The 14,010-nt window shown below is 39.7% G+C and overlaps 2 protein-coding genes across 2 annotated transcripts in view; both read right to left on the bottom strand.

Annotated features, from left to right (window-relative positions):
• Positions 1–5,298, bottom strand: part of LOC124622676 — an 87,572-nt gene extending 82,274 nt beyond the window's left edge. Inside the window, exon 1 of the mRNA XM_047148467.1 lies at positions 4,835–5,298. Coding sequence (XP_047004423.1) covers positions 4,835–5,150 — 316 coding nt within the window. The 5' untranslated portion in view covers positions 5,151–5,298. The remainder of the gene's footprint in view (positions 1–4,834) is intronic.
• Positions 5,299–5,606: 308 nt separating this feature from the next.
• LOC124622677 (general transcriptional corepressor trfA-like) overlaps positions 5,607–14,010 on the bottom strand; it is a gene marked incomplete at its 3' end in the record, with an annotated part of 45,299 nt that continues 36,895 nt past the window's right edge. The window contains exon 6 of the mRNA XM_047148468.1: positions 5,607–6,176. Within this exon, the coding sequence (XP_047004424.1) occupies positions 5,607–6,176 (570 nt within the window). The remainder of the gene's footprint in view (positions 6,177–14,010) is intronic.

Genomic DNA, 14,010 nt, shown 5'->3' with positions numbered 1-14,010 from the left:
TCTCCATCAGATTCCCTGCATCTCTCTTGCAGCAAGAGTGTTGTAGTGTGTTTTCACGACAATCTCTGGATGGTAACATTAAATCAGGGTGGGGATTTGATTACTTTATTTGGAACCCAATTATCCAGGCTGCAGTTTATACCAATTTTCAGCTTTAACCACAATTGTTCTGCGTTTGCCAGATCTGAACTAGGCAATGTCAGCTCATCCTTCAATCAAGATGAGGTTATCAGTTCAAGCAAACACAGATACTCTCCTAGCTTTCTTGATGACTCTTTTGCCTTTGCTAACCATGGTTCCTGCAAAGGCACCATGATCATTAATCCCTGCCTCAATAGTGATACTCTTGAAAACCTTGGGCTTGTTTATAACCAATAGGTCTAAAACAATTATTTCATTTGCGGTTTGTTGGGCTAGTTGCTCATGGTAATTGTCAGACAATGGTTTCAGTATTATTTTGCAGGACTGTTCGCTCTTACTGCCAGTAATGTATGCATAGTTTTCTCAGTTGTTAATGGGCATATTAAAGTTACCGCTTGCTGCTGCTGCTGCTGCTGCTACTACTACTACTACTACTACTATATTCTGACTGCATTTCCATGTTATCAAGTTTGGGCTATCTTTGAATGACCGTGCATCCAGGGTGTTAATCTGTCGTTCTGCTGAAATATTCATTTATTAATCTAAATCACCAACCTTGGCCACCCTTGTCTATTTAGTTCATAGGGGACCTTTCAACAGTTAATGCTTCTGTTTATTGTTATATAAACACTCCTCCTGGGTGTCTTTCCAATATATTTTACTGATGTTCATGAAGTCCCCACTTGTTTATTGCGGGTTTCAACCAACTCTTAGTTCATGGTTAAGATGTGTGGGCAACTGATTTCTACTAATATACTCTGGCATTAACAACTATAATTTGAGATTCTCATTATAATATTATACATATAACCCAAACAGGCATTCCATAAACACAGGTGTCAATGCTGGTACACTTTTCATATGGCACTGACATCTACATTCAAGTAATTGTACATATCACTTAATCCTTGATGGCAATAATGAGTATCACTTGTGATGAGCTCCATTGTTCCCAATTTGTGACTGATATCATATGAGTATCCCTTTGTTATGTTGTGTATCTCTTATTTGGTTACACCTTTCAAAGAATACCAAAGGTTATATTTTAATAGTGACAACACAGTAGCAGTTATGATGCTGAATCGGCATAATCTGAAACCTGTTGATGGTCTGAGCGATTGTAACTAACAGTTTTTAAAAAATGGTACCAGCATCTCATTTACGTGAATATGACAGTCTTCAAAGTTTTATCACAGTTATTCATTCAGAAACAAACACAATTGTCTGCTATACAGATTCTGTTAAGAAGGGGTATTTCAAATGCTTTAATTTGCACCAAAGCAAGAACAATGCAAATTTTTTTTTTTAATTAAAGAAAGATAATCATCAAATATTCCTTACAGACAAAGCAAACAACACAGAACTACTCCATTACTACTACAATTTTAAATAAGATTACAGCTTGAGTGGCTATATCAAACTATTAGCCACCTTTGGTATGACAGTATCACTTAAATGGAAAATTTTAGCCAAAATGATTTACAGTGTTATAAAGCTACAACTGATATTTAAGTTGGAAGGAGCCTAAGCTTGCTCACCAACATTTGTTAATTCAAGCTTTGAGTTAAGGTTCAGCTCTGTATTAACTAACTCACGTCTATAATGAACACACATATTAAGCCTTTCATTATTTTGACTCCTACTGATTAAAATTACTTGTTAAACCACCTAATGAATAAATTCAGTAATATCCTACCTGTGCAGGTTAAGTTGTGAAGTTGAAGGCTATGCGGAGCAGCCGCTCCAAAAGGTGTATGAACATATGCACTTTTAAATTTATTAAAGACTTTAAATTATAAGAAAACATTATGAATATTTTTCATACAGATTTAAAAGGTGACTAAGGTTTTAGAGTTGTTAATTCTGAATGAGGTTTTTCAAATAGTTAAGTGTTACAAGGGGACTGCATCTACTTATTACCATGATGTCATCCAGATTTATTGTATATGCATGGCTTGGCCAGAAATGAAAGTGATGGAAGTGTGAGCCCCAGGAAGAGAACAGAATTTCTGGCTCAGGTCAGGGAAGACTTGAACCATTTATGTTAAGAATAGTTTCCAGGAAGCAACTGACTCAACATAAAGAGTACGGAACGGTATTGGAAGGGTTGTGAAGTCTACCCCTTATGTGGAAAAATTTTTGTTTTCAATTTTTACATTATTTACACTGCAAATAAACATACATATAGCTCAATTATCATATTTATTAATATTTTCATAAAAAGCATGAAAATGAAAGGCACAGGTAAGTATGGGATTGCAAATATACAGGGTGAGTCACGAGGTTTTCCCCGATTGCTGAAGGTTATTCCCTGGTTTATTTGGAACAAAAAATGTAAATAAAGTAATGTGATCAGATCCATAATAAAGGAGGTACAACAGAGTTCCGTAACATGCCACACGGTGTATGGAGCACTACACTTGTGTTCACAGGACACACGATCAGTCTTAGGCAGACAAGTGCATAACAGCCACATTGTTGATGCTGCAGTCACTGTTTACTGTTATTGCCCTTCTGCAATGACATTGACGTTTTCATTGCAGGAGTATGGAGAGAGAGTGTACATTTTAGGGTTCTTGACGGTAATGCGAAAGCTGCTGTTGCCGAATATCACCATCGGTACACTAATCGTAGGATTCCGAGTGCCAAAAATTCAGTAGCACATATCGAACATTGTTAGAAACTGGTACTCTTCCCAGTATTCATATTCACTCCGAAACATATTGTGAGGTTCAAGAAGAGAAAAACACTCTTAATTCAGTAGAGCGCAGTCCTCGTTCAAGTACAAGGCGCCTAGCTACGAGATTGAACGTTTCACAATCTAAGGTATGTAGGATTCCTCATGAGACTGGACTGTATCCTTTTCATGTGCAGAAAGTTCACCAATTAGAGACACATGATTGTGCCAACCATTTGCACTTTTGTAACTGGTTAAATAGAAATCGGCAGCTCTATCACTTAATAATGTTCAGTGATGAGGCAACCTTTACAGGAGACGGCATCAACAACATGCATGTCTAGGCAGACTAAAATCCCCATGTCACAGTAGTATCTCAATTTCAATGCTGATTCTGTGTCAACGTCTGGTGTGATGATGTGTGTGACCAGTTACTGGGGCCGTTTATTCTCCCAAGAAATTTAAATGGTCAGATGTGCGGTAACTTTTTACGAGACTTACAGCAGCTTCTTGAAGATGTTCCTCTGGAAACAAGATGCCACATGTACGTCCAATATGATGGGGCACCTGCACACTTCCAGTGTGGTAACAGCTTATCTTAACCAGCAATTCTCACAGCAATGAATTGGTTGTGTGGCCCTATCAACTGGCCTGCAAGATCCCCAGATTTAACACCCCTAGATTACTGCATCTGGGAGTGGATGAAAGACATTATGTATGAAGTTGAAGTGGAATCATGAGAAGAATTGATGCAACGCATTTTTGATGCCACAACGTCAATAAGGAACAAGCATTTGAAATTCTGGAATGCTACTTGTGTGATTCACTCCCATGTGAATCTTTGTCTTCAAATGCAGGGAGGAAATTTTGAACATTTGCTTTAAATCCACTCTGAATGCAAGAGACTGCTACAAAATTGTATGCATTTTTGATAGTGAAATCATAAAATAAAAGTTTTTTCTGCCTTTTCTGAATTTCTCAATTACTGTATCTCCTTAATTGTGGATCTGATCCCATTAATTTATTTGCATTTTTTTGTTCCAAATAACCTAAGGAATACCCTCCAGAAACCGGGAGAAAACCTCGTGACTCACCCTGTATTTCTATGAAAGGGTTAAGCTTACAGTCTCCACTAGTACTCTGCAAATTATAACCCCAGCACTTGTAAATCATCATCTGTAAAACCATTGAAGTTTTTATGTATACCTTGCAATCTCTGCCTGGAAATTTATTTGCAATCTCAAATTTTCCTTCACATCTTCATTTCATGCCTTTTATGAAAACAGTAATAAATACAATATATGGAGCATTATTTATGGTAATTTTCAGAGCAAGTAACATTCAAACTAGAAATTAAGCAAGTTTCCACATGGGGAATTGACTTCACAATGCTTCCTTTACAATCCTACACTTTTTCCACTGTGCCAACAGCTGACCAGAAACTACGCTAACATAAATGACTCATGCTTCACCCGCCCCCAAGCCAAAAAATTTTTTTTAAACACCTGCCCATCTGGAGCTCCGATTTCCCTCACTTTCATTTCTTTGCAAGACCTACATGTAGCAGAAATTTAGACAAAATCTAAAATGATGAGAAGGCACGATCTCCTTGATCAGGCTATGACTTGAAATTCTAGTAGATTCTATGTAGTAGAGGACTGGGGCTGTGGTTTGTATGGGCTTCTAGAAGGCTCAACTGGCTAACCCTAAGACAATGTTATCTACCCCCACATGATTTTCATGTTTTTCTGCAAACAACAACGGGGAATCAAAAGAGTGGCTCAACCTTCACCCTTGACACTGACTCTTTATCTCTGTATTATGCTTTCATATGTCATACTTGTACGGAGCTGTGCCTGTTATACGGTGAGCCTCTTCTAATTAGGGCACTGATAACATTTAAAATGTCAAAGAAACCACACATGCTCTTTGATAGCACAATGCAGCGCTCTTAATCTATAGCATCAAAGAAATATTGCTTCCTGTAAATAGATAAAAGGATTTGTGTGAACTTACATTTAGGAGAGAGAGAAAGCCTTGACACTTTATCAGGAGGTGGTCCACGAAGATCAACATCAGCTGAAGATGGCTGAGCTCCTGGAGGTGAAGGTGACATCGAGCCTTCACGTCTCTTACGGAAACTGCGTCCTTTGCGTGGTGATTTCACATCTTTGAATATAGTAGACACAGGACTTGAGACTGCTGGAACACTAATACGTGGTGGTGAAGGTGGCGAGGGAGAAGATATAACGTCAGGTTCAGGAAGTTCAGGAACGGGGCCGGAATTTCGTGGAGAAGTTTGTCTCAATCTGTTTCCTCTTGGCGGCACCATCCTACTGATGTCAACTTCATGATCCTTCCCTCGGTCCTTCTCTTTTTGTCTCTCCCTCTCCTTCTCTCGTTCTCGATCTCTCTCCCTCTCCTTCTCTCGTTCTCGCTCCCTCTCCCTCTCCTTCTCTCGTTCTCGCTCCCTCTCCCTCTCTCGCTCTCTCTCCCTTTCCTTCTCTCGCTCCCTCTCCCTTTCCTTCTCTCGCTCCCTCTCCTCTCGTTCTCGTTCCTTCTCCCGTTCTCGTTCCCTCTCCTTCTCCCGTTCTCGCTCTCGCTCCTCTCGCTCCCTTTCCTTCTCTCGTTCTCGCTCCCTCTCCACTCGTTCTCGTTCTCGCTCCCTCTCCACTCGTTCTCGTTCTCGCTCCCTCTCCACTCGTTCTCGCTCCCTCTCCCTTTCCTTCTCTCGCTCCTTCTCCCTTTCTTTTTCTCGTTCTCGCTCCCTCTCCTTTTCCTTTTCACGTTCTTTTTCCTTTTCTTTTTCTCTCTCTTTTTCTTTCTCTCTTTCCCTCTCTTTTTCCTTCTCTCTTTCTCTCTCCTTTTCCTTCTCTCTTTCCCTCTCCCTTTTCTTTGGAGATGGACGGCTGGCTGCTGCAGAGACATTTTTCTCTGCTACGTTTGATACAACAAGCGATGCTGGAGATTCAGCTCTGGTAACAGTGGCTGTACGACTTGCTGAATCACGGCCATTTGCAACTACAGCTGAAACAGGTACACGGGACCCACGGTGTCGCTGGGGAGCTGGAGTTGGCACCACTGCATCTAAAGGTTGTTTAACATCCAACTGACTGGCAGAAGTGGAAGGAGACGGCTGTCTTACTTCTAGCCGTGGATCTTTTCGTACAAGACGGGATTCCTTAATATTACGTTGTGAGGAAGTGAGAGCTCCACTATCAGGTGCAGTGGAAAGAGGGGCAGCAGCAGCAGCTGCAGCAGCAGCTGCTGCTGCTGCTGCTGCTGTACCACCACGTGTTCGTGCTAGTCGTGGATCTCGTGACTGCCGTGGAAGTGTGGATGTCTTGTTGCGCGGTAGCTGCAAAAAAGAATAAATCTGAAGAGTGGAAATATTATCTTACAGTAAATTTTAAGTATAAGTGCAGACTTGCTGATGAGTGACTAGAAGACAATAACTTAAACCAGAATATTGCATGATAACAAATAAAACGAAAGTTGTATTCGGCGGTCCAAAATGTGTTGCATGGTGATAAGGCAGGAAGTGTGTTCCACATTTTAGAAATAAAACAACAAATGGATACAGTTCACGACAAATGAGACAAGCAAAGATTATTAAAAAAAAAATTATAGCCTTACCAAGTGTTTGCATATCTTGCCAATGGCAGCAGTGTTCCTACATAGTGTTTAGTCTAGTCTTTTTCTAATAAACTTCTGAGAAGTTGTACACAATTATTAGTGTGTGTGTGTGTGTGTGTGTGTGTGTGTGTGTGTGTGTGTGTGTGTGTGTTTCGTAGTGTTTATTATTTTTTCTCCAAGCATTTGCATATTTAGTGAGTGTAAGTGGATACAAGCGAACTTCGTAGTAGTAATAGTAGGGAGAAGTATAGCAGTGCTACTTAAATTATATTTAGGGACTGCTTGGAAGACAGATTATTCCTCACTGGATAGTTGAACAAGGTAAGTATGAATAGAGACTGTGCCTCTTGTGTATACATCCAAGAAACAGTTGCATTGTTCACAGACGGCAGGCTTCAGACTGCTACTCTAGGCTGTGGTTGCCTTGAGGCGGGACTACAGCTTATCCCTCTGAAATATCTAGACAAGAACAGAGGACTGGTTTTGCTTCTCATTAGCACTGGGTGTTGGAGCCCCTCCGGGAAAAGTAGGCAATTTGGCATGGAAGCCCTGAGCCCACGCAATAACTTGCCGAAATGTTTGGAGGGTCACATCCAAAATGCAGATGATGCTCTGTTGACAATCAATAGCAACGAAATGTTAGTTAGGGTTGAAGAAGCACAAGGAAGTAAACAGGCTGTGCCATTTCACAGAAAACCCCCTGATAATCACTTCAATCAATTTAGGGAAACTGCTAATACCTAAATCTGGAAGGCCAAATCCGGTTTGGGCTCCCACTCTTCCAAATGTGGGTCCAAGCAGCTACTGAGAGCACAGGGTGCAACTGGCTACAATCATTGCCCCATGTCCGCATATGGGTTTGGAGGCCATTCTTGGCTCCTATACCAAGTGGTTAGAAGCAACCTGTAAAGCTTTTAAGTGTATTGCAGGGTAGGTTGTGCTGAGAAATAATTGTTAAGAAAAAAGTGCGATATATTGCCCTGTTTCAGAGTTAATTATCAATTAAGTTAGCCAATCAAGCTGTTACACATGCAAATTCAAGTGGCCTGCCACAGGCAGTGACATCAAATATGTTCAAGGTTTGGTTTCTTAAAATCAACAAGAGAGAAATATAAAAATTGGACATGGGACAGTAGTAAGGATCAAACCCAAGCCTAAGGCTGAGCAGCCTTGTGCCCTATCGTTACGAGAACAAATGACACTAAGGGTATCTGGTGGGTCACTTGAATTTGTGCAAAGAACACCCTGATTGACTAACTTCCATGATAATTAACCCCGCACAGTATATCGAATTTTTTTCTTAACAATTATCTCTCTACACAACCTACCCTGTACCTCCCTTACAAGCTTTTCAGACTGTTTCTGACCACCCTATATGTGTGATGGCTGATTTGCTGAAGACAGACAGCCCAGCATACAAGGTGAAAGCTGAGATAGTGTTTAGCACAACCGATCACAGTTCCTCTGGTTTGGAGCAGGGTGGAGAGGATGAATTTGGAAGTAATATCATATCTCCATATCCCACAGAAAAATCTTAAGAACTTTCCATGTTACATTATGTTAGTGCACAGATCGAGGTCTATCCAGTGATTCAGTGGCCATTCTGGTACTGAGGATGGAGATGGAAATGACGTTCCATGCTTCTTGACAGAGCATAGGGGAATGATGCGGGAGACACGCACCATCGTACTAGGCAAGGTCCTAATGGAGGTGCTTTGCCGTTGCCTTCCTCCGACCGTAATGGGGATGGATGATGAAGATGATGATGACAACACCCAGTCATTTCAGGGCGGTTGAAAATCCATGACCCTGCTAGGAATCGAACTCGAGACCCCATGCTCAGGAGGCGAGAACGCTATGCAAGACCATGAGCTGCGGGTGGTACTGGGGATGACAAATTAAATTCCATTTTACAAAATCATTTAACTGAGGAAGACTGTACTATGGTTCCTCCTTTCACCTGATGCACGAATACCAAGAATATCCTATAAGGGTATGGGACAATTAACTAAAATCGCTCAACCAACGAAAGGCTACTGGTCCCAATGGGACACCTAAAATAGGTTCTTCATAAGAGTATTCAAAAGGACTTGCCCCCCTACTAGCAGTTAACTATGAGGGCGTGTTGGGAAGTATTGCTGTTGAATTTTTACATCAAAATGTGGAAATAAAACAAATATTGTTAACATTCTGAATCTCTATTCTTAATACCTGCATATTTGTAGCCCTCGGCCACTGCTAGAGGGCTCCGACTAGTAGCATGTAACATGGTGGTCCTTCGGCCCAACAATGCCAGACTACACAAGTGCTGTGACATATTCAACAATCCAATGTCTCTGGTTCACCGTCATCAATCATTATCCATACAGTTCCAACTTGGTCCCATTCAATTTTCATCTGCTTCCAAAACTTGAATAACAATTTCGAGAACTTCATTTTAATAGTGATGAAGCATTGCAGGCAGAGGTGAGGTGGTTGTTCCGTCAACAAAGCCAAAAATGCTACATGACAGCATCAACTCTCACTGGGAGAAATGAGTTTGTCACAAGGGTGACTATGTTAAGAAATAAATATGCATAAATGAACAATATAGAAGTAGAGTGTTAACAATATTTGTTTTATTTAAATAGCTTTATTATTTTCATATAAAAAATTCAGAGAGATAAATTTTCAGCACACCATTTTTTACATATCGCTGGAGGAATGAAGTGTTTAAAACATTTGGAAAAATGTACAGGTAATTTGTACTTTTAAGAAGAGTAAACTGTTGCACATAACTATAGGCCTACATCGCTAAAGTCAATCTATTTTAGAATTTTGGTACATACTTTATACTTGCATATAATGGTATTTCTGAAGACTGAAAATCTCCTCAATAAGAATCAACATGTGAAATACTGCTTGCTCTTCATCGGCCACACACACAAGGATGTAGATACTGATGCCCAGGTTGACGTCACATTTCTCGTCAAATGGCAGGTGTTCAATATAGTTCCGCATATACATTATCAGACTGGCTTTGTAATTCAACTGTAAAGTTTCTAGCAAATAGAGCACAATACATCATTCTTAACAGAGAGAAACCTTTTGGAAAACCAGTAGCTTCGTGCATATGCAATATTTTTAAGTGTTACAGGGCCATTGTTGCTCACAATAAATTTTATATGCAGGGTGTTCAAAAAGTCTCTCCGCAGTGCCGTATGATTGTTAGCCACGCGTGCCATATGCCGCAGTGAATATACCGAAATGAAACTCACTGCAGTATCGTTGTGCGTTTACTGTTTTGTTGAAAAATTTGGGACCCACAATCCGATGTCTAGAAATTGCAATCCAAACTCTTATTTTCACAGAATGTAGTGATTCCTCATGAATACATAACGGATTTGCAGTACTCCACATAAGAGAATTTTGCGAGTTCATGTACCCAGATAAATGAAACCACGCCTCATCAGTGAAAAACGTTTCATTAAGAATATCCCTTCCATTTTGTTGAAGGAAATTTTTGAACCATTGACAATAATGCAGTTTCTTGCCATGATCAGTATTTTTCAGTTCTTGCACGACTGTCACTTTCTATAGGAAAAGTTCTAATTTTTTTCCTGTGGGGGCCATTCCGACAGTAACATCGATTTCCTGGGCGAGTTTTCTTACTGATTTGTTCGGACTCATTGACATTTTATCGGAAATACCGAGTATTTTATCCTCAGACAAAACGCTAGGATGACCACTTCTCGGTGCATCTGTCACTGAAACAGTACTTCGAAATTTTTAAATCAAATCTCGCACATTATCGCGATGTGGGAGTGTTGTCTCCAAGAAAGCTGAATTAAATGTTTGATGAACTGAAACTGTGTATTTACCGCCAGCTTTGAACACTTGTTCAACTAAAAACAGGCATTGTTCAAAGGCTAGCATTTTAACAATGACAAAAACGAAACAAACGAACAAAGGAACTAAACTTAAAAATTCGTGTCAGCACGTAACGACACACACCAACAATACTACTGACGCAGGCTGAGATAAATGAGAGAGTGGAATATTGGGAGAATCCACTTAAAGGGAAGTAACCCAGGCAGGTAAACAATCAATGCGGCATGCGCGGCTAACAATCATACTGCACTGGGGAGAGACTTTTTGAACACCTTGTATATGATCTAGTGGGTTTTACTGCAAGTTCCAACACGCTGCTCGCAGATGATGATGTATATAGAGAAGTAGCTGCAAAATTGTAGCACAATACAATAACAACTGTGGCGAATCAAAACTTGGATTGGCAGCTGACACTCCGTATAAACAAACTTATCATATTGTGCATAAATAAGCAGAAATACACTATTTCGATTACATAGCTGCCACACAGAAAACTAGCTGTACGAAAGGCAGACGTCAGACTCATTGAGACTATCTGTAGGAAGCGTACTGTATTTACTCGAATCTAAGCCACACCTGAAAAATGAGACTTGAAATCAAGGGAAAAAAATGTACCTTGAAATTTGAGACTCAAAATTCAAGGGTAGAGAAAAGTTTTAGACCGTACCTCCAAATCGAAGCAAAGTTGGTCCATTGCAGCATGAGACACAATTTAGGTCGAAAGGATGAAGATACAGCTACAGTAGTTTGGTTCCAGTCATAAGCTTAACAGTTAAGGTTTACCAAGTAGCCATTGCTGTGTGTCAGGCACTCTGTCCGTGTTTATAAGGGTACCCTTCCTTTTTCATGTGCTTCGTCTGGTTGGAATCGATTGCTTATTTTGCTTTGATCTGATAAGTGCCGTTCTCTTTGTTGTAGGTGTTTACGTCACTCTAAGCTGAAAATGCATTATTGTACTGTGTCATGCATTGTTTGTCGCATTCTGATAATGCATGTTTACGACCTGTAGCCACTCGCGGCAGGCTTGCTTTTGTGCGCGCTACCGCCGCTTACAATTAAAAAAAAAAAGAGAGGAATGTTCTCATAAGCTAAACAAAAGCAATAGACTGCTATTTGTTGTTACTTACACTGCTGCTTTCTTTGATAATGATCAACAAGAACTAAATGATAGACTGTGTATGATAGAAGGTGTTCTGAACGAGAGTTTAGTGAACATTTGTTTCCGTTTGAAAATCTTTGCAGACACCTCTTTAGTACATTACATTCTGCACAGAAATTAGAGACATTTTATATTTAAAAATCTAGTCAGTTGCCGTGCTTCATTTCTGACTGTATCGCTATTCAGCATAAGAACAATACGAATATAAACATGACATGATATGCATATTCTTCCGCGTTTGCTGTTGTCTCACTCTAGTTTCGTAGTTTATTAGGCAGACAGGATTGAAATGAGATAGCAGCAAACACGAAAGAATACACGGCATAATGTTTACATTCTTCTACTTTCTCTTTTAATTTATTTGCTAACGCAGAGGTTTTGGTGCAAGTATTTATCTTCATGCCTGCAAAGCATCCCTGTGTAGCGCTACATATATTCGGCGGCAGAAGTTATTTGTGGCGGCACCTACCAACATTTTTCAGAACTTCCGCTTACTTTGCACTCGATTCTAAGCCGCAGGCGGTTTTTTGGATTACAAAAACCGGAAAAATGTGCGACATAGATTCGAGTAAATACGGTACCACACCCACAAAGGAGGTAACTTTCAAAATCCTTGTTTGACCACAACATAAGTGTTGTGCCTCAGTGTAGGATGTATAGATAACAGAGAAGATTGGAAAGATCAACACTATTTATGATGTGTTTGTTTTTATTAAGGATGAAAGAGTCAAAGATCCCCATGTAACAACACCTGTGACAGATGCCTCAAGAGAGAAGTGTTGCACATCATTATTTGTTTTACTGTTAAATGTATGTTCCTAAATTCCTAGAATATATGTTTCTACAAGAATCGATCATGCATTTTTTCTTCCTAAATGCATCTTGTGATAAAGCCCATGCAGGATGAAATCAGACAGATCAGAGCTCATAATGAAACTTACCAATAATTGTTCTTTCCATGCATCGTTTGCGACAGACAGAAAAAGGGAAAGCAAAGTATCCTCCATCAACTACTGCAAGATGGCTTGTTGAGTATGAACATGGATGCAGACAGATAAGGAAAAATTTATCTTGTTCACTTAGTACATCACTCTCTTACAAAGCTGCAGCAGCGTCAGTTGCTCATCTGCCCTCGGTAAGTACAATTTTGGGTATAGAGTATAGCCCCATGTTTACGTTCCCGCAATTAACGTTTTCCCGCCGTTTACAACATTTTTTATTGTTCCATCAAATTTCCACAATGTTAATTTGCACTCAATTTTGCGTCAACATATTTATAATTTTCCCGCGATTTACACATTACGAAAAAATGTTTGTGGAGAAAAAAATGATGCTGGCATGATCTTGGCCATCCAGTAGTGTTTACAAATATTACGTGTTAAGTTTCTTGACACCAGGGCACTCTACTCAGGTGATTTGAACTGGTAAATGTGTAAAAGTTGGAACAATTCATGCTGTATCTCCCACCGTTGCCAAACTCTACTTAGTGTGGTTGGTGGCTGATAAGAGTAACTAGGTTTGTTCAAATAAAGATATCATGACCAATCACAACCATTTCCAAACTGTCTCTATTCCGCAAACACAGTTTTGAGATTTTTGTTATCATTGTGGCACCTTTGTCGAACCATATTTAACGTGTTTCGGCATTTGGCCACTTGTAGCGCTAGTTGACACTGTCATTCACTTTGTGTTGCTGAACTGTTTTTAGTTTAAATATGGTGCCTGTTATGTATTTTCTTCATGGTGAGCAAAACGTGTTTTGAGAATTTATTCTCATTGTGAAGCACAAAGAACCAACGTGAATGATAGTTTGCGTTTGTGTGATTTTCCACGTAATTGAGGAGGCGCAGTACTTGATAACCTCAAAAAGATGACTACAGTGCAAGAATGCAGAATAACACATATTCAAACACCACACAAAACACTTATGTACATATTTGTACTTGACAATGAGAAAAAAATTCTCAAAACGCGTCATGCTAAGCATAAAAAAATACGTAATTGTGCACAATTTCATTATTTAAATAACAAATGACAGCTGCAGGCTTTCAAAAACATTGATTATGACATATGAAATTGAGTCAAACATTCCAACTTCTCACACAGTTATCAGTTCCACTTACATCAGCAGTTTTTATTACACAATAAACCTTTATTAGATAAAAACAAGTACCTGACAAGTCTTTTTATTCCTTTTATGTACATATACATAAAGTGCGAAAATGAAAGGGGGCACCCCAAACGTGTTATTTCCCACATTTTTCTGAAGTCCCTTGAAATGTGTAAAAAGTGGGATTTCACTGTAGCTGTATTGTGCAAAGGAAGGCATTCGGTCAGTAGGTGTAGGCAGAGTACTTCATAGTTAGGAATGTGAAATTATACATAATGTCATCAAATTTATGAATGAAGAGACGAATGATGTGTCCAGCATTTCACCTTCCGCATCTTAGTCACTTACAGAAACCTATCACTACTGCTGTCCCCTCTCTTGTCCAGCTGTCATGACAACTGTGTCTAATCTCATTGC

Source organism: Schistocerca americana, chromosome 7 (genome assembly GCF_021461395.2).
Source record: "Schistocerca americana isolate TAMUIC-IGC-003095 chromosome 7, iqSchAmer2.1, whole genome shotgun sequence".
Lineage (NCBI taxonomy): Eukaryota > Metazoa > Arthropoda > Insecta > Orthoptera > Acrididae > Schistocerca > Schistocerca americana.
This window is presented reverse-complemented; position numbering and strand designations above follow the sequence as displayed.